This window comes from Sinohyriopsis cumingii, chromosome 17 (assembly GCF_028554795.1).
Source record: "Sinohyriopsis cumingii isolate HCF-2022 chromosome 17, ASM2855479v2, whole genome shotgun sequence".
Classification (NCBI taxonomy): Eukaryota; Metazoa; Mollusca; class Bivalvia; order Unionida; family Unionidae; genus Sinohyriopsis; species Sinohyriopsis cumingii.
This window is the reverse complement of record NC_142977.1, coordinates 10,850,418-10,869,518: the sequence shown is the minus strand read 5'-3', so window position 1 is coordinate 10,869,518 and position 19,101 is coordinate 10,850,418. Positions and strand designations below refer to the sequence as shown.

At 35.2% G+C, this 19,101-nt stretch overlaps 1 protein-coding gene across 1 annotated transcript in view; it reads right to left on the bottom strand.

Moving 5' to 3' along the window:
- Positions 1-1,185: 1,185 nt before the first annotated feature.
- The window catches only part of LOC149777737 (steroid 17-alpha-hydroxylase/17,20 lyase-like), a 32,903-nt gene continuing 14,987 nt past the window's right edge, over positions 1,186-19,101 (bottom strand). The window contains exons 2-8 of the mRNA XM_089938784.1: positions 16,534-16,736; positions 13,969-14,175; positions 10,429-10,567; positions 7,739-7,952; positions 6,259-6,310; positions 4,652-4,779; positions 1,186-3,051 (exon numbers count right to left, since the gene is read on the bottom strand). Of these exons, the coding sequence (XP_089794910.1) occupies positions 2,844-3,051; positions 4,652-4,779; positions 6,259-6,310; positions 7,739-7,952; positions 10,429-10,567; positions 13,969-14,175; positions 16,534-16,736 (1,151 nt within the window). The 3' untranslated portion in view covers positions 1,186-2,843. The remainder of the gene's footprint in view (positions 3,052-4,651; positions 4,780-6,258; positions 6,311-7,738; positions 7,953-10,428; positions 10,568-13,968; positions 14,176-16,533; positions 16,737-19,101) is intronic.

The following is a 19,101-nucleotide window of genomic DNA, read 5'->3' as shown; positions in this document are numbered from 1 at the left end:
AAAACGAGACTATTTAAATTCAGACGAGATACAGGTTGGCATAGAACAACATTTTCAAAGATGTTTTACATCAATGGTGGGGGAGGGTAAGAATAGGACAGCTTTTTTAAATGGCAATGTCAGGTTTTAAAAGTGTTGGGAATTCCCCAAATGATATAGCAATATTGGTCAGTGAATGCAGCATTGAATCTAAGCACTCGAGCAGCAACGATGTTGGAATCGATTCGAATTCATGCGATTTTGGTGTGCCCTTCACCAAAATTGCATGTGCCATAGATAGGTTCAAATGCGGTTGATATTCTGTGTCACATATGTAGTAACGATCGGTCAATTGAAATTGAAATTGAGTTGTGGAGACTATCTGTTATGGTTTGTACTTCATGACGTAAGACATTTGAAAACTGGTCCAGAAGATGGACGGGAGAGACGGTGGTCCCTGGTAAAGCTGTACATTTATTCTTTAAGATTTAGCTTGGTCATAATCTCGAAGAATTGTTAACAGTTGGTTCTTTCCGTAATCTTAGTATTGTAAAAGAAACCCGATTTAGCTGCATAAAGGCACACACACAGCACATACACATACATACATACACACAATCATATACATACATACATACACACACATACATAGATACATATACACACATACACTCATATGTACATATTTAAACACATTTACATATATATATATATATATATACACACACATATATACTCATACATACATATATCCATGCACACACATATACATGTAGATACACACGCATATACACATTGACATATACACATACATGCACACACATATTCACACATACACACATATATACAAACACAAACACACACATACACATATACACACATACATAAAGTCACACATACACATATGGTTTGTATCATAACCTTCTCATCTCTTGCTATGAGAAGGGATTATTCATAAGTTAAGAAATGTATTTGCCCATGGTGAGAGAGGGAGAGAGAGAGAGAAGAATAAGAGGAAATTCAGGCTCTCTAACAAGAGTATCACCAATAACCGTGGAGATACGGCTACACCTTGGGGAATGATGTACGGAATCGATGTAAGGAAAAGACAGAGCTGTTCTGACTCGAGAAACGAACTTTTATTGATATACATATATAATGCTAAATTCTAAAGATACATTTATAAAGCCTTTATATAAAAATACACGAAATACATATAAGATTACACTTTACCTTCGAGCTTACCAACTTCATACATTTGTATAATTTCTGCGTTTTAGAATGTAATACAGATAGTTAAATCTCGATTAACTTCATGATATCCAACGAGTATAAAATTCAATAGTTGCGATTAATGCAACAATCATTTTGAAGAAACGTATCGTGCTAAATTTATAATAGGATACTAATTTTGAATAGGTTACTAAACATTACCCAATATTACTTAAAGAATCTTTTATTTCCAAATTAAATCTAAACATGAAGTTGGTAACGAATTCATCTTTTCCAATAATACATACCACAAATACAATTAAACATTCCATTATATTATAATATAAAATATAAAGAACTCACAAATGTTGGAAAATATGAACTTTACCGTTAAAATCTTAAATATTAAAAACTGCACATTCTTTAAAGAAGTTTGCGAACACAGACGATTCTTACATGTAAGGAAAAGACAGAGCTATTCTGACTCGAGGAACAAACTAACTCTTCGAAAGCCTGCTTCGCTATTTATACAGCTTTTGTGTTCGCTCGGTCCAGTAAGAACACGACCCTTGAACTTCTCCCAGGGCTATCGTGTGAACCATCTGCGTAACGTATCCAATATTGATATAATAATTTGTATGTTCAGCAGCTTCCCCCCAAATCTAAATTGATGACATTTAGATATGAGCGTAATGTATTTTGTGCTGACAATTGTTGATATTTAGATACGAGCGAAATGTATTTTGTGCTGACAATTGCTGATATTTAGTTACGAGCGAAATGTATTGTATGGGTTTCTGCACCTGCTCGTAAAGCGCGATCTTTATAAAAAGTATGCAGTTATATTACACAAATATATAAATTTTATCCCAATATATTTTAGTGGAAAATTACTTTCAATATAAATTAATGAAAAATTATTTTTAATACAATTTAGAATAATTTCAATCTTAATACTTTTACTTAAAAGTTATGTACTTATATATATGTTAAGCAGAACAGAAATAAATCTGACGGTTTTTTATGCGAAGCGTTTATTCTTCTAAATCACAAAACAATTTTAAGGACAAACAGTAATTTTATCTGACTCTTAATCGCATCTTGTAATCCTGTGGTCGCAGAACCGCTCCGGGAAGAAAAGTCTGAGTGTCATCTGAATGTTATGACGGATTACAACACAGTTCTTACAACTTTAGTGGCTATAATAACTCTAAAAAGACTTGCTATGACAGATTGCAACACAGTTCATGCAACTTTAGTGGCTACAATAACTATAAAAAGACTTGCTATGACGGATTACAACACAGTTCTTACAACTTTAGTGGCTATAATGACTCTAAAAAGACATGTTATGACGGATTACTACACAGTTCTTACAACTAATATGGTTATAATAACTCTAAAAAGAAAAACAAAATGCATCCAATTTAGTTTATTACATTAATGCTTTCATATATCATATAGGGTTGCAGCTGAGTGTGGAGACTGCATCTTATGTGATCTTATAAAAGGCAAGAATTCACTTATAATTGTTAAAAATCACAGTATAACATGACGAGTTCCTGTAAGCATTTGTAATAAATCTGACTGGGTTTTAAGCGAAGCGTTTATTCTTCTAAATCACACAACAATTTTAAAGACAAGCAGTAATTTCATCTGACTCTTAATCGCATCTTGTAATCCTGTGGTCGCAGAGTCGCTCCAGGAAGAAACGTCCGAGCGTCATCTGAAGGTAGGGTGCCTACCTTTGGCAGAAGAAAGTCAAACTTCTGTATAAGTGTTGTCAGGTAGAGAAAGATCCGAGACTTAGCCAGGTTTTCACCGACACAAACCCTTTTTCCTGATCCAAAGGTGACAAGTCTAAATTTCAAACATAAAACAATCCCCATTTGAACAAAAATAAATAGCAAGGACGATGTACATAAAGTAGAATTTATTTACAGAATTGCTTTAGGGGCTGGAAAATGCCACAAATGCCAGTAAATGCCACATGTGTTCTGTGTGTGTTTGTGTGTTGGTTGTGTAATTTGGATTTTTTAACGTAGCTTTATCGATTTTTCAGTCATATCGCTACGATGTCTGCAGTGTGGTAGTTTATAGTGATATCTGGCACAGGTGCATCATGTCGCAGACGTTTATCATGATCTCCCACCCAATCACATTATCCTGACATCAGAACGACCTCTAACCTCTTAAAGCTCAGCGCCAAGCAAGGCAGCTGTTAGTACCCTTTTTTCAAAATATTTGGTATGACTCGGCCGGGGATCGAACCCACGACCTCCCGCATCCGAGGCGGACGCTCTAACCACTAAGGCCCCCGGAATTGCCCACATGTGCAATAGAATAACAATGTCGAGCATGAAACTCTGTGTGTGTGTGTGTGTGTGTGTGTGTGTGATTTAGATGTTTATCGTAGCTTTAACAATTTTTCAGTCATATCGCTACGATGTCTGCAGTGTGACAGTTTATAGTGATGTCTAGCACTTGCGCATCATGCCCAGACATGTAGCATGATGTCCCACCCAGTCACATTATCCTAACACCAGGCCGACCAGTCCTAACACTGACCTCTTAATGCTGAGCGCCAAGCGAGGCAGCTGTTAGTACCATTTTTGTATGTCTTTGGTACGACTCGGCCAGGGTTCGAACCCCCGTGACCTCCCGCATCCGAGGCGGACGCTCTAACCACTAGGCCACCAGCGCGGTAAAGAGCATGAAACTTAACGACAATCTCTTTTGTAAAAATTTCCATCACAGCTCATAAGCACAAAAAGGTGTTTCCCGCCATTCGTTCGTTTCATAAACATTGTATAAAGAGACGTACATGAAATACATAAATATATACGAACATAGATTATGACAGCTATGTATATTGCTATATAAGTAGGTTTGTTGGTATGATAATATGTAGAAAAAGAGATGTATTAACCGGTCCTGTAAAATACCGTAGGAGACATAAGACTCGTGGGCGAAAGCATGGCTATTCGGACTAAATAAAAAAGACACTTCAGCTAGTGATATGATGGATCCCATTTGCTGGTTTTTGTGACGCGCTACAAAGTTATACCCGGGTACGAACAACATTTTTACAGATACGCAAATGTCACTCTAAAACATTTATTTCTTACTTGTAAATACGCTCAGGTCTCAGCAAATATATTCTGAATTCTAATTTATTTAAGCTGTATAAACTTATAAATTCACTAATTAAGTCTTACTTTTCGAGTGTAATCTATCTATAAGAATAATCGTGGCATTAAAGTAAAAGCTGTCAGTACGGGACCGGTGTTCGTTGAATAGAGATCAGAGAGAGATATTTTCTTTGCATACATAATAATGGTCAGGAACTATTTGCGTATAGACTTAAAATGAAAATGCAATATAGCAAGGGGGTTTATATATGATTTCTTAAACAGAATCCTTTATATGGATGCGTCACTAAATATCAATTTACACTTACGATTGTCTCAGTGTGTGCTCTGCCGGCAGAAGTTTACCGTTATCGTCTAGGAAACGTTCAGGTCTGAATGTCCACGGGTCACCCCATATTGCTGCATCGTGATGAACTGTCCATATGTTGAGGATTAACTTTAAAAGAAAATCTTTGTTTAAATAAACATATATTCTGTTTCGATTAGTTAACATTATAATCAGGAATGAATTATCATTTCCTGCATTAATGACGGTATAAAAAATCAGTTGCCAAATCACAGTTTGCATATAACACTTGGATGTAAGCATTGCGTTTCGGCAATCGACAATTTATACCAACATAAATGCCGAAACAACACATTGCAAGTATAATATAATTCCTGAACTAATTTACTGTTGCTTTGATTAAATTGTTTTTATCCATATTTTTCTTCTTTCTTACGATTAATACTAATACAAGAATATTTTTCCATTTCGTTTTCGTCATTTAAAACATGAAATAAATTCATCAAAGCCCAACGCCTGTCGTTTTCCCTGAATGACAATTAGAGTCACATGAATAGTTAGCGAATTACCACACTTGAAATAAATATTAAACGTGCACCCAGGTGATGAAATATATAAATCATTACTAAAAAAAAGCATGAAGCCCATTTTAATAATCAGTTCATCCCCAGTGTGATAAAGTCCAAGAATTCGTTGGAGGTCATGGTCGGAAACTAATATGCTGAACCATGTATGAAAACGAATATGAGCAAAAAGCAACTCGTATTAATTTTCAAAATTAGAGTTGAGACATAGTCATAAACTACGTAACAGAAAGACACAGCCAACAAGTTTTGTAAAAGGTAGCAAACAATTCATTTGTCAATGTTATAAACGAAAATGTGAGCGGAACACACATTATTATAACGTGAATCTAAAATGATCCTGGAAAAGATATATTGAAATCGGAGAGAATGAAAAAGTTCCTTGTAAACTTAAGAACCGAATAAGTACTGCTCCGACGTTGTCAAAATGGAGTTGTCCAGAACTTCTTTGAATAATTCACATATTCCAAGCAACGAGTACTTTCTATTTCCAATGAACAGTAAAATAATTGCTATTCCACTCCAACAAAATTCTACACCTACACCATTTCAACTGAAAAAAACCACTTAATTTACAGCCATGAATAAAAAAATTAATTAGACAAAACGAGTTAGGAAATTTAGATAAACATAACACGTCACAAATGCAGCACCCACTAAGAGAAATGTGCCAACATCCTGTGTAGGAAAACAGCAGACTGGTTTTCACCTGACACATTGTCAATTGCGCTCACATTTTTGCAAATGTAGTAAATAGAATAAACTGTCCATTGCATATATAGTATACCTTAGCTTCGACATTTACCCAAGTCTCTGCTTATTTGATATATTATTTTCGTCCCTCAGCCGACCATGTATTGTATGATTGTATCTCTTTCCTTGCTTTGTATTGAGATACATAAAATTACATAATTTTGTGAGAATTGGACTGGTAGGTCTGCCCAATGTGGTTTATTCTAAAAGGTTTGTCAGGGTTTCTTTACATTTTGATTACATCTACTAAAATTATAACACATTGACAGTGATATCGCTTTGAAAGTCTTACTTTGGATCCTTTGGGTATAGTATATCCTTCGAACTCCACATCTTCCATTGCACTAAGAAAGGAAAAGAAATAAATGTTTTAAACGTTTACAGCGCATGACACCATTCATACTTAGATCCCATCGATCTTGTATTTACTTATCTAGACGATAAAATTGCTACTCTTTTCATTATTCAAGTTACATTACTGTTTTCAACATTCAAGTTGCATTACTGTTTTCATTATTCAAGTTGCATTACTGTTTTTATTATTCAAGTTACATTACTGTTTTCAACATTCAAGTTGCATTACTGTTTTCATCATCATTGCCAAATCTAACTAAATCAAATTACGCCAACGTAAGTTAGCTGGCGAAGATGCATGGTAATTGCAAACACATTGCTGAGTAGTTGATGAAAATATCGCTAAATTTTGTCATTGAGGTAATCCGCGGCAATTAGAAACTAACAATTGTTTATTTTGCCGAAAATTCCATAGAAACTAAATAAAGACCATCTCTGAATAGGATTTCTGGCGAACCTTCCTCTTCCCTAGATTTCTCAGGAAAACAAATGAACATGTTTATACTCAATATAATATTGCGGTTTGAGCAATGACTGGCTGAAGCAAGGTTTTGGATGACTCATAAGATATTGAATCATTGCAGTCTTAAATGCATGACCTTCATCAATTCTCGCGTTCTCTCTGTCTCACAAACACACATAACACACACACGCATACGTATTGTTACGTATTGTTACACAGATGATAACTAAAAATGAATAGAAGATACATGTACTAACAAATACTTGCAAACGAGACGCATAAGGTTATTACTAATGCTAGTAATAATACTAACTTTATTTAACACTTAAATCCATAAGCCAAAATCCAGCACAAAAGGTGTTCGTGTAACAATACAATCCAGCGATTAACTATGGATGAATTCTGGCAACATGCAACGTGAAAGACTTCATTCAGTATTCAGTAAAATGTATTAGGGATAATAATAAAATTTATGTGCCTTTTGTTTTAGGTTCAGTGAAGGAATGTCTGTGCTTAAAGCAATTTTTACGTTTCTTAACTTCACTACAGTAAAGCATGAAATAATATTGCATTTCAAATTCAAGAAAATAGCTCACTTACGAGTCATCAATACTGTTGACCTATGGCGGGCAGTAAATACAAAAGGATATTGTATGAAGCTGCTGTGAACCAGGTATATACATCAAAAGGAGGGAGATACGTTAATAGCAACTAGATACGATTCAATATCCTTACTATCTTGCAACTAGGCCCATTCCTAACCCTTTATTAGTTTAACGGCACATAAACATGTGAAAGGTCATATCGTGCAAGGTAACTGGAGTAACAAGTCTTGCCTAAAGGCATACCAGGACAAAAACTCTTGCCTGACCTGGTGAGGATTTGAATCCCCATTCTTTTAGTCAGACACCATTACTTTTGAGCCAAACTAGCTTCAGAAAAGAAAGGAACATACCCGTGAGGGATACCTAGCGGTGCATGTGTGACGTAGCGCAGTGCTTCTAGTATTACTGCCTCTGCGTACGGCATGGCAGGTCTATCCTTAAGGCTTGGATATCTTTCTAATCCAACAACTTCGACGATTTCTTGATATATCCTGTCTACACACTCGTGATGATGCAGCAGAACAAGTATAATGCACAGGAGACCATTTCTGGTTGTAAGTAGTCCTGAAAAGGTGTACATTCTCTTATTAGAACCTTCTACATTTATTTACAAACTGATGAATGTGAATCAAGATTACATAAGAATGATTAATATGAATGTCTAGAGATATCTATTATGGCCAAGGAGCCACCAGGAATGGTCGGCCCCTCCCTGCCTGCCAAAGGATCTCTAGGACTCTTTCGTACCCTGTGGGTCGGGAGCTTGGGTCCATCAACACGAGATAACCACTTTCCAACTTCGAGACAATGTCACCACCGACAACATCACACCAGGTACATAACAAGTCACACAGAACCACTACTCAACCTGCAAACCAGCACCACAACTAAGACAACACTTCTAACACAGTTCCACAGCTGACAACACAGACAGCCCCAACAGTTTGTTATACAGCTGCCCAACAAACACACAGACACATATCTAACACAGACATTGAAACAACGGCTGTCCATTACATGAACAGCTCTGCAGACTAGGTAGACTGGCCAACACATCGTCTCCGCTCAGTCAAACGTTGGCTGCCCTAACACATGCACAACCAATACGGACAGTTAAACAATGATTTCACAATAGACAGCACATTTCCGACACATCAGCAACAAATACGCACAGCATTATCAGCTCTACAGCTGTTACTCTGCCCAACATAGATTGGGTTTACTCAGACACATTGCTTTTGCTCAGTCAAACGATGGCTGCCCGAAACAGCTGAAATACCATGCCTAAAGCCGTGTAGTAAACGCGACACGGTAAAATGAAATGGCACAAGTTACGCATGCGCTTACTTGGAATTATTTCATAGGGATTAATGTACAAGATTGTCACAATGATCAGGTTTGTATTTGAATCTGCATCTGACAGGTAGAATCTTAAAGAACTCTCTTGTCCCTTACTACAGGCATCATTAATGTGGATACAAAATTTTCTGTTTAGTTATTCACTAGTAATCCTGAAAACAGACAATAAAAACTCTAAAATTGCATGTCATAGTTCGGTACTATCAAACGTACACAATAAATGTGTGAACCACGAAAGAAACATTCTACAGATAGGAAAAGACAATTTTACAATTCGCGTACCACTAGAGCTGGATATATTGCGTGTAAAATGGACCGCTTACTGGCAAGGCTTTTCGTAATATGAAGCTTCAGCATGGATTTAACCGTACTCATTACATCGAAATAATGTACGATACAACTATAAATAGCAAATTATCGGGTAACGCTGTACGCAAAAAGAAAACCCAAGTCCATTTCATTCCAAATACACGTAAACACAAACACTACATAATTCCTCGACAGAGCATGCCAATTAATCGACGATATCACCACAGCACATCAATTAGTCGAGCTCATGTGGATACAGTCGTACATTGGAATCTCTGGCAACGAAACAGCAGACAAAGTTGCACAAAGCAAACTAGGAGATCAAAACTCTATCAAGCTTACCTATAGCTCTACAGAAGCACTAAGCTTCGCACAAACATATATAGACCAAACATGGCAAGATTTTTGGAACTCCTCCACAAAAGGTAAAAAGCACCATGAAACCCAAAAAACCGTAGATAGGAACATACAGCTACCTAAGAGTACCTATTTAGAACAGAAAACCATAAACAGGATAATAACTTGATAAACTAAACTAGCAAGCAGTTTTGGAAGGTTTACTGGACCCAAACCAGCAACCATTAACTGCTTTAACTGCCACACCACCGAAGATCTACACCACGTATTCAATATATGCCCAAAATACCAACCCGCTCGGAAAATATTTATCAAAAACCAAAAAGAGATTGGATCACCACACACATACCCAGAGTTATTTATGGACTCTAATAAAAATAAACAATCAGCATATAAAAATATAAATAAATTCATAGACTCAGCAGGACTTAGGAACAAAATATAATTACTATCCCCACAAAACCAAAAGACCCAGTAACTAGCTAAATAAATTTAGAAGCCACCACATAAAAAACCCATAACATATCATTCAATTTTATAAAAAATATTAATAAATAATTCACTTACGAAGCACCTATCAAAAACGACACAAACATTTCATTCCAAATACACGTAAACACAAACACTACATAATTCCATTATATATATATATATATATATATATATATATATATATATATATATATATATATATATATATATATATATATATATATATATATATGTGTGTGTGTGTGTGTGTGTGTGTGTGTGTGTTTTAAGTCATATACCCTGATTGTAACACAGTACGTGGGTTTTTTTACCATTCAACGTTTGTTGGTAATGCATGAACAGGGGATCATTTTATATTTCAAATGGGATTACCCCTCCGTGTCTGGATGTAGTGGCACGTATTTCTGCATTTAAAATAGGTCATCGCACCCTACTGGCACAAACAGACAAGTTTTCCTTTTCAAATGGATTCGTCTCGTGTGAAAAAAAGTTGAACTAAAATGGCCAAACATATGAGAAATACCAGCAGCTATAATATCCTGGATGAAAGCCTTGATTTGGAAGTCTGTCAGCCACTGTGTATCTCCAACACTCTTTTCTTGCGATTGGAGCTTGAAAAGAGCATCGATCAATCCACGCTCACGTCCGGGTACGTACGTTTCCTATTATACAATCGAAACAGTAATTATAGTATGTTTTAGATATGAAAAGGTATATTCAAAAAATGTACAGCTTAACATAACATAACTTTTAATGACATAATAAATTTGAATATGGTAACATAGTACAATGAAACCACATTTCTTCGCAGCAAATGTTCTAATCTTGTATTATTATGTAAGTGGGATAAGTGATAGTTTTTACCAAATGCCATAACAATTAGACAATAAACTTTGCTAGTTCATATAAGGTTAATATCATTCAGGACACCTTATTTTCTGATATGCCTTTCACGGAATTGTATAAATCCTTGTATTTATTAAATACCTGTACTCGGGTTTCGTTTTTTGTGTACAACGATACCCGAGGGTGATTTATGTATATTGTACAAAGATTTCGAAATAGTGAGTTTAGTTCATCCTATGCGACCGCTCCGGTGGCCTAGTGGTTAGAGCGTTCGCTTCGGATGCGGGAGTTCGTGGGTTCGATCCCGGCCGAGTCATACCAAAGGCTTACAAAAATGGTACTAACCGCTGCCTCGATTGGTGCTCAGCATTAAGAGGTTAGTGTTAGGACTGGTCGGCCTGGTGTCAGAATAATGTGACTGAGTGGGACATCATGCAGCATGTCTGCGGCATGATGCCCCAGCGCTAGACATCACTGGAAAATGTCGCACTGCAGACATAGTAGCGATATGACTGAAAATTGTTAAAGCTATGCTAAAAATATAAATCACACACTCACACACATTCATCCTATGCCGCACATGCGAAGTGCTTTCGAATATTTCCAGCGCATAGACGATGTATTGCGGCATCATCTGTGTATAAATACCTCAACGATTTTGTTGGCACCCCATGACTCCGTTCCACTATATGCTTGTAATTAGTTGGAGGTGTCCCCCTATTTTTTGTTTCTAAAGGTCATTGTTTGTGATTTATGTATCCCCCGTCCTCCCAATTTCGGATTTCATGTGTGATTTTTTTTTTTTTTTATATTTTTCTCCATCAGGGTTATTCTTTGTTTCGTTTCGTCATATTTCTTTTAGTTGTTCTTGCATGCTGGTTCTGAGACGTACTCCGCTCCCACTCGGTACGTAGGTCGGTTTCCATTCTCATGTCAATACTTGCAAACACTAGTGCTTGTGGTTGTTTTCTTGCCTTGAACATTACATGCATAAAACTTAGGATCGTACTCCTTTTCCCTTTGCAAAAGTCCAGGGTGAAAGTTTCCGCTCTCATCCCCATTTCGTTATCGGTATTATTTGGAAGTGACTTGGCCATAGTCATTAAAGTCCAGTGAGATGCTGATAGTGTGTGTTGTGTTGTAACTGTATGTTTTCCTGTATTGACTGGCACTATCTATATCATATCTTAAGAGTTTGGGGTTAACTATCTAATTTTCAGTAGTGGCAAGGTAGGTTTGGTAAATACTCCCTGGGGAGTAGTACTGTCTGTAATTAGATAGTTGTATGGTGGCTTTTCAGGCTGGGGTATAATTAATCATTGTCAGTTAGTGTTCCTAAGGTTTCCTAGCATTATAGGTTAGTAATGAGATTTTAGTGGGATAGTTTGTACATAGGTGCGTTATTTAGGGGTTATTCATTTTGGTTGTAATTTCGTGTGTGTGTGTGTGTGTGTGTGTGTGTGTGTGTGCATGTGCACAGTTTACATATAATTAACACTTCACTAAAATGAATACGACTTGGAATGAACACGGACTAGGATTCAAGACAACGGATACAGGAATTATTATTCTGATAATCATTCTTGTGGGGTGGAGTCTTGCGACTATTCTCACGATTGATTAACGTTTCGCGTTTATTCTTGCGATAGACACTACTTAACCTTGAACGGCACGTAGAATGAATCATAATACTAAAACAGTATATTACAATTTATATATGAATACAACTAGATATAAATATCGAAACGGGAAACGACTCGAATGAACATGGGCTAGAATTCAGGATAAAGACGTTTCATATTTCTAAGAAATATATGTAAAGGTATAATACTATGGAAATGACTCTGAATGTATAGGGCTATGATTCAATAATAAATTACAAGATGTGGAACTGAATAACTGATCGAGGGATACAACTCGATAACAAAACTAACAATATAAAAGGATGTATACAATAAGTATACTATAATACTAGAAGTGAATACAAGTTGAGGATACAACTCGAAAACACAATTAACAATATATTGTGATGTATATGACAATATTCAGATAACGGAACGCAGAAGTTCTTAATGGACGAACAGACAGACTTACAAGTTTCTCTACTTCTTTACTAATTACTGAACCACTCCCTACAAGTTTTCTAATTTATTTGCAAACATGCAAGCACCAAACAAAATAACTACTTCAAGATATCGTATGTTAGCATTGGAATTATTTCAAAGTATCTTAAATGTTCTCAACAGAAAAGATCTGCTACCAAATTGCCATAACTTGTAAGCTTAAATTAACAAATGGAATACACCACAAAGAGGCAATTGCCAGAATTTTCACTAATTTTATCCGGAAACATACAAACAACAAACAAACTTATACACTAGAAACATTATTTACTTATTTACTTATCTGTACTTAAGAAATGCTTTCAAAAATGAAACACTATCGCGGAATGCTAGAACTTGAACTTCTTGAAATAGTTAAACATATATAAGTATCAGTTCAAGAAATTCAAATTATAACATCTTTTAAAAATAATCGCTGCATAGCGAAGTTATATGTTTCAACTCGGTGACATTAGTTACCACATATATCATTGCAAAGCGAGTTATCTCCCTTCATAATTCTGCCGAACGTGATTGGGCTGTTATCTGTAGCAGTCATATTTATCCTAGATTTACGTAACGAGATAAAGCTGCACGAATAGCCAGGTTCACGAGTTACGAAACTTTGTGCATTTTTATCTCGTCGTATGACGAGGTGTGTGCTCAAACGGTTTTTAACTAATTTGTAGCTAGAAGCTTAAACGACATTTTTGTACGAATCATTTAACTGAAGTACTCCAAAATAAAGTCGTGATTTTCGACAAAAGTTTAGCTAAGCTAATTTGGCTTTCATAACTATATGAGCACAGAGACACGCTAAAGTGCTCATAATGCATTTATCTTGTGCAAGTTTGGAGTGTTATACTAAACAATTGCAATTATACTTGATGATTAAGTAGCATTATCTTTCCTTCTAATTAAACTATTTTCATTATGTAAATCATTAATAGTTCATTGATTTTCTATTTTTTATGCGAAAATATATCAATCATGTGCGGTCTGCTTGGAATTTTGTCACTCATAAAGAAAACCACGTATAATCCATATTTATTTGTAAATTCCTTTATCTTTTACCGCTTATAAAAACAAAAGATTGTAAAAACAATTGTCAGTACCTTGTGCGAAAAGAAGTATTTATCCAGCAGCTCCCTTTTAGCCCCTATTGTACGTCTGTATCTCCGACCCACTTCCACCGGCATGAAACGTAAAAAAGGGAACGCAGAGAGCGTAACCTCTGTCGACATCTCAAATATATCGTTGACGTTGTTGTCGTATTCCCATATTAAATCTGCATCAAATTCGTCCACAATGGATCCAGTTAACTGAGTATGAAATTGAGTCACGTTGATGATATCCAACCTCTCAAACCCCGTTAAAAGTTTCAATGGTAGAATATACATTTGATTCCATGTTTCTGGTATAAATAAGCATAAAGAACCATACCAACGTTGTCGAGATTGATATTTCTAAAATAAGCATGTTTCATAAGCTACGCAACTATCCAAGTAAAAACCCGAACAGGCATTCGAATTTTCAAAATTAATACTAAGATAACATATAGGTCATACGATATTTTATGGGTAATACGATATTCTGTGGGTCATGCGATATTCTAGGGATAATATGATATTCTCTGGGAACGATATTCTATGGGTAATACGCTATTCTATAGGTCATACTTAATACGATATTCTATGGGTAATACGATATTCTATGGGTCATATGGTATTCTATGAGTAATACGATATTCTATAGGTAATACGATATTATATGGGCAATATGATATTATATGGGTAACGATATTACATGTGTGATACGATATTCTATAGGTCATACGTAATACGATATTCTCTGGGTAACAATATTATATCGGTAATACGATATTCTATAGGTCATACGACATTATATGTGTAATACGATATTCTGTGGGTAATACGATATTATGTGAGTCATACGATATTCACTGGGTAACACGATATTACCTGGGTAACGATATTCTATGGGTAAAATACGTTCTTCTATAGATCATACGTAATACGATATTCTATGGGTAATACGATATTCTATGGATCATATGATATTCTATGGGTCATATGATATTCTATGAGGAATACGATATTCTCTGGGTAACGATGTTCTATAGGTAATACGATATTCTATGGGTAATATGATATTCTATGGGTAACGATATTACATGTGTAATACGATATTCTATAGGTCATACGTAATACGATATTCTCTGGGTAACAATATTATATGGGTAATACGATATTATATAGGTCATACGATATTATATGTGAAATACGATATTCTGTGGGTAATATACGATGTTCACTGGGTAATACGATATTCTCTAGGCAACGATATTCTAGGAGTAAAATACGTTCTTCTATAGATCATACGAAATACGATATTCTCTGGGTAACGATAGTACATGGGTAATACGATATTCTATGGGCAATACGATTTTCTATTGGTCATAAAATATTATATGAGTAATAGGAAATTCTCTGGGTAATACGATATTCTATGGGTAATACGATATTCTCTGCGTAACGATATTATATCGGTGATACGATATTATATAGGCCATACGTAATACGATGTTCTCTGGGTAACAATATTCTAAAGGTAATACGATATTATATAGTTCATACGATCTTCTATAGGCCATACGATTTTCTTTTTGTGAGTGCGTTTCTAAACATTTTAGTCGGAGTTTAGATCAACAATTTTAAAAGGATGAGGAATTCAATCATTTCATAAATATTTTGTGACATTAATGTGATTATAACATATAGAGAAGTTTGATCATAAAAACATACCGTTACACGCGCTGACAACTATCATATTTAAAAGCGTTTTTCATATCAGACATTTTAATAGACGGCTTGTACTTAGAATGTTCATTTTTATATAGAAACTCTAACTTAGCTTTTCAAATGTTGGAGTTTGATCGAATGTCAAGGTCTAGTTACCCATGTTTTCTTCTCGTGGGTCGGTGGTTCTTTCCGGGGCTTTCCTCCACCATTAATACTGGCCGCCATGTATAGCCTATCGGGTGCTGAAAATTGGCGTTAAACCCTACAACAACAACAACAACAATAACAGCCAATATTTCATTTTTAGTTTTGTATACTCGTTTGTATTAAAACCCTTACAGCTGAATTAGCACACTTTCACTTCGGGATATCTTTTATGATTAGTGCTCCTTAAAAATGGATTACTTTTGAATGCAGAATAGTTATTTAACCCAAACTATTCAGTGCCAAGCACGACAATGAATCCTTACATATGCTTTCGTAAAACAACCGAATATAGAATGCAAAAAAATACAATGCATCTATTGGAATGATAGATTCACATGATCCAATCATCTATTTAAAACTGAACCAATACATCGGTTGATTTTAAGTAACAAAACTAATAAAACGTTTAAGGTTACAGAAGCTGAAAAAAGAGATGTTTTGCCATCAACATGACCTATAGCTGACCTAAGTCAGTGTGGACACGTGTATATGTAGTTCTTAACTTTGTCTTAAGTTCCTTTCACATACCTCGCATTCCTGTCTAATTGGCCTTAAGGTCCGGTTGTCTCTTAGTAGGTGTTAAAAGAGGGACACTAATTAAGAAAGATACACATATGCATACAGAGAGAGAGAGAGAGAGAGAGAGATTACCAGAATCCCTATGAGGTTGGTCAGTGAGCGGGAGAGTAATGTCTTTGGGTCGAAATCTTTTCCTCCTAAATCTGATATACTCTTCACCAACATCTCCAACTCTTCATGTGCCATGCTTTCAAACTGCTGGACGCCTTCCCCGTACATGTTCAGGCCTTTGTACATCATCTTCCTCAACCGCGTGAAAGTCTGTCCGTATTTTCCTTCAAAATAATGATTATAACGAGGTTCAGAACAACGAGGGGAACAGTGAGTAAGATTAGAAGGTGGAACGGAATGGGAAGATAGAAGCCTTTGACAACTATTGGTGGATCTTGGTTTGCCTGGAGCTGTTACCACAAACATGCATATATATATATATATATATATATATATATATATATATATATATATATATATATATATATATATATATATATATATATATATATATATATATGGCCTGAACAGGTAGGTATATCTTCATAACTAACAATCAGTTTTATTTTGTTCTCGTCTGACTACGCTCAGCTCTCATAATTTGCCTATGCTGCGGTTTTATTTTCCTCCTGAAGGTGTCTTTGGTATAGTGGTATTACCATTTGTAGACGTTAATGTTTGCTTATTTGTACACTTGTCTTTGAGAAACTTTCGAAGCAATGCTTCTCGTTCATTGTTCTGTTTTTTGATTTAACACTATACGTCAATAGAAGCTCTGTGGTGCATATAATCTGATGTTAGCTTGAAACTGCCTATTCAAATCAACGATCTTTCGGCGTCTTTATACTGGACTATTCTATAAGATCTTATACATCGTTTTGCTTCCAGTTGGTTCCAGTCTTCATGATATTATTGGCAGACTCTGCATCCACTTACTTACCCTTGCGAGAAAGTTAACTTGATCTTTCAGAATTGGTAACATTCGTTTTTCGAAGTATGACTGGAAACCTGATTCATTGTCCGAAATGGCATATCTTGCATGTTTGATTCTTGCTTCTAATACTAAACAATTATCGGTCTGTGAAATTCCTTCGTCACCGAAAAGGGTGTTTGCATATTGACTGTCTTCCACATTTGACGCTGATACTAATTTTGAATGCATAAGTGAAATTTTTATTCAAGTGAAGTGTACAAACAATCTGTGTCGCTCCAGGGAATGACCACGTTTTTAACGTTTACAAAACGCAGTCTCGCCATTTGAACCGACAGTCAAGTTTTATATTTCTTCATCTGTGAAATGACTGGCAATTTGTGAAAAGAAAGTATTGTAGGTTTCAAAATCAGACTTACCACATAGAAAAGATGGGCCGAAATAATAGGAGACTCTCCGGTCTCCTCAAATTTAGGCATAACAAATTGTTTTAGATTTGACATAAACAGAAAAAGAAATCTGTGAAGTGGGCTCTTAAAATGTTAAAAATAATATACATAATGTACATATACATAAAAAGCAATGAGAAGATGGATAACATGTTCTTGTAATATTTCCAGCCTATCATTTTTGGGGTTTAAATACAAGACAATATAAGAAAGATAAAATATGATTTATTTAACGCCTTGATTGAAAACAAAAGTTCAGCATCAGTTATTGGGAGCTTATTACCGATATTAAAAATACACTTGAGTGATGACAATATATTTGATTTGCAACACATCAGTGACAGCATTAATACAGTAAAGTAAATCATTTTATTCTTTGCAAATTACGAAATCATCTGACAATCAATTTGCTGAGATGAATACTATAATGAGAGAGAGAGAGAGAGAGAGAGAGAGAGAATGGAAAATTTGTGTTATCGAGGTAATGGAATTCGTTACCGAAAATGTTATTCTAGCATTCGGTACATTTTCTTACTTTGATTCATTGTATTACATTACACTTACCATTTTCAACATATATACCAGTATGCAATCGGCAACTAATAACATCGAGTTGGTCAAATTATCTTATCAAAGACTCACTTATAAGACGGAAAAATAGAATGTTAATTTAAGGACTAAAAATCACCAATTAGTAATTAGTAACCTACATTAATCAAACAGATAATAACGGTAATGATAACACGCAATTAATACTGAAAAACATCTACTTTACCAAGTTTAAAAGACTTTAATATATGTACCGTTATTAATTAGGTTTTACAATTGATGTTGATAACATTACAAAATCATGACATATATACGCTTGAGAACGTGTTATTTATTATTCAAATCGTTTATTTCATATTTCCTTTTCACATTTGATAGCATATTAAGGATGCAGTGCTTTTCTTTTGAATGACAACAATGGATAAATTGTATAAGAAATTTGAATTTTATGTAGATACTATATAATGATAAACACAGATAACAGGTGGTTTGCATATTCAAATGCAAGGTTGCACTGGCAGCTCAAAGCATTTTCAATGACACTATACTAATAATATACTTTTTCCTTTGTAGAGTTCCATAGCTGTTTTGGTTGCTCTCGTTCCTCCTTTTGTTCCTTTTGGGTGGGGAAAATCGTTATTTATGCGACATGGCTTTGTTCTTTCTCTAAAATTGTTGGGAAGTTTTTCTTCATGTGTTCTGTCATTACGCAAATCCTGC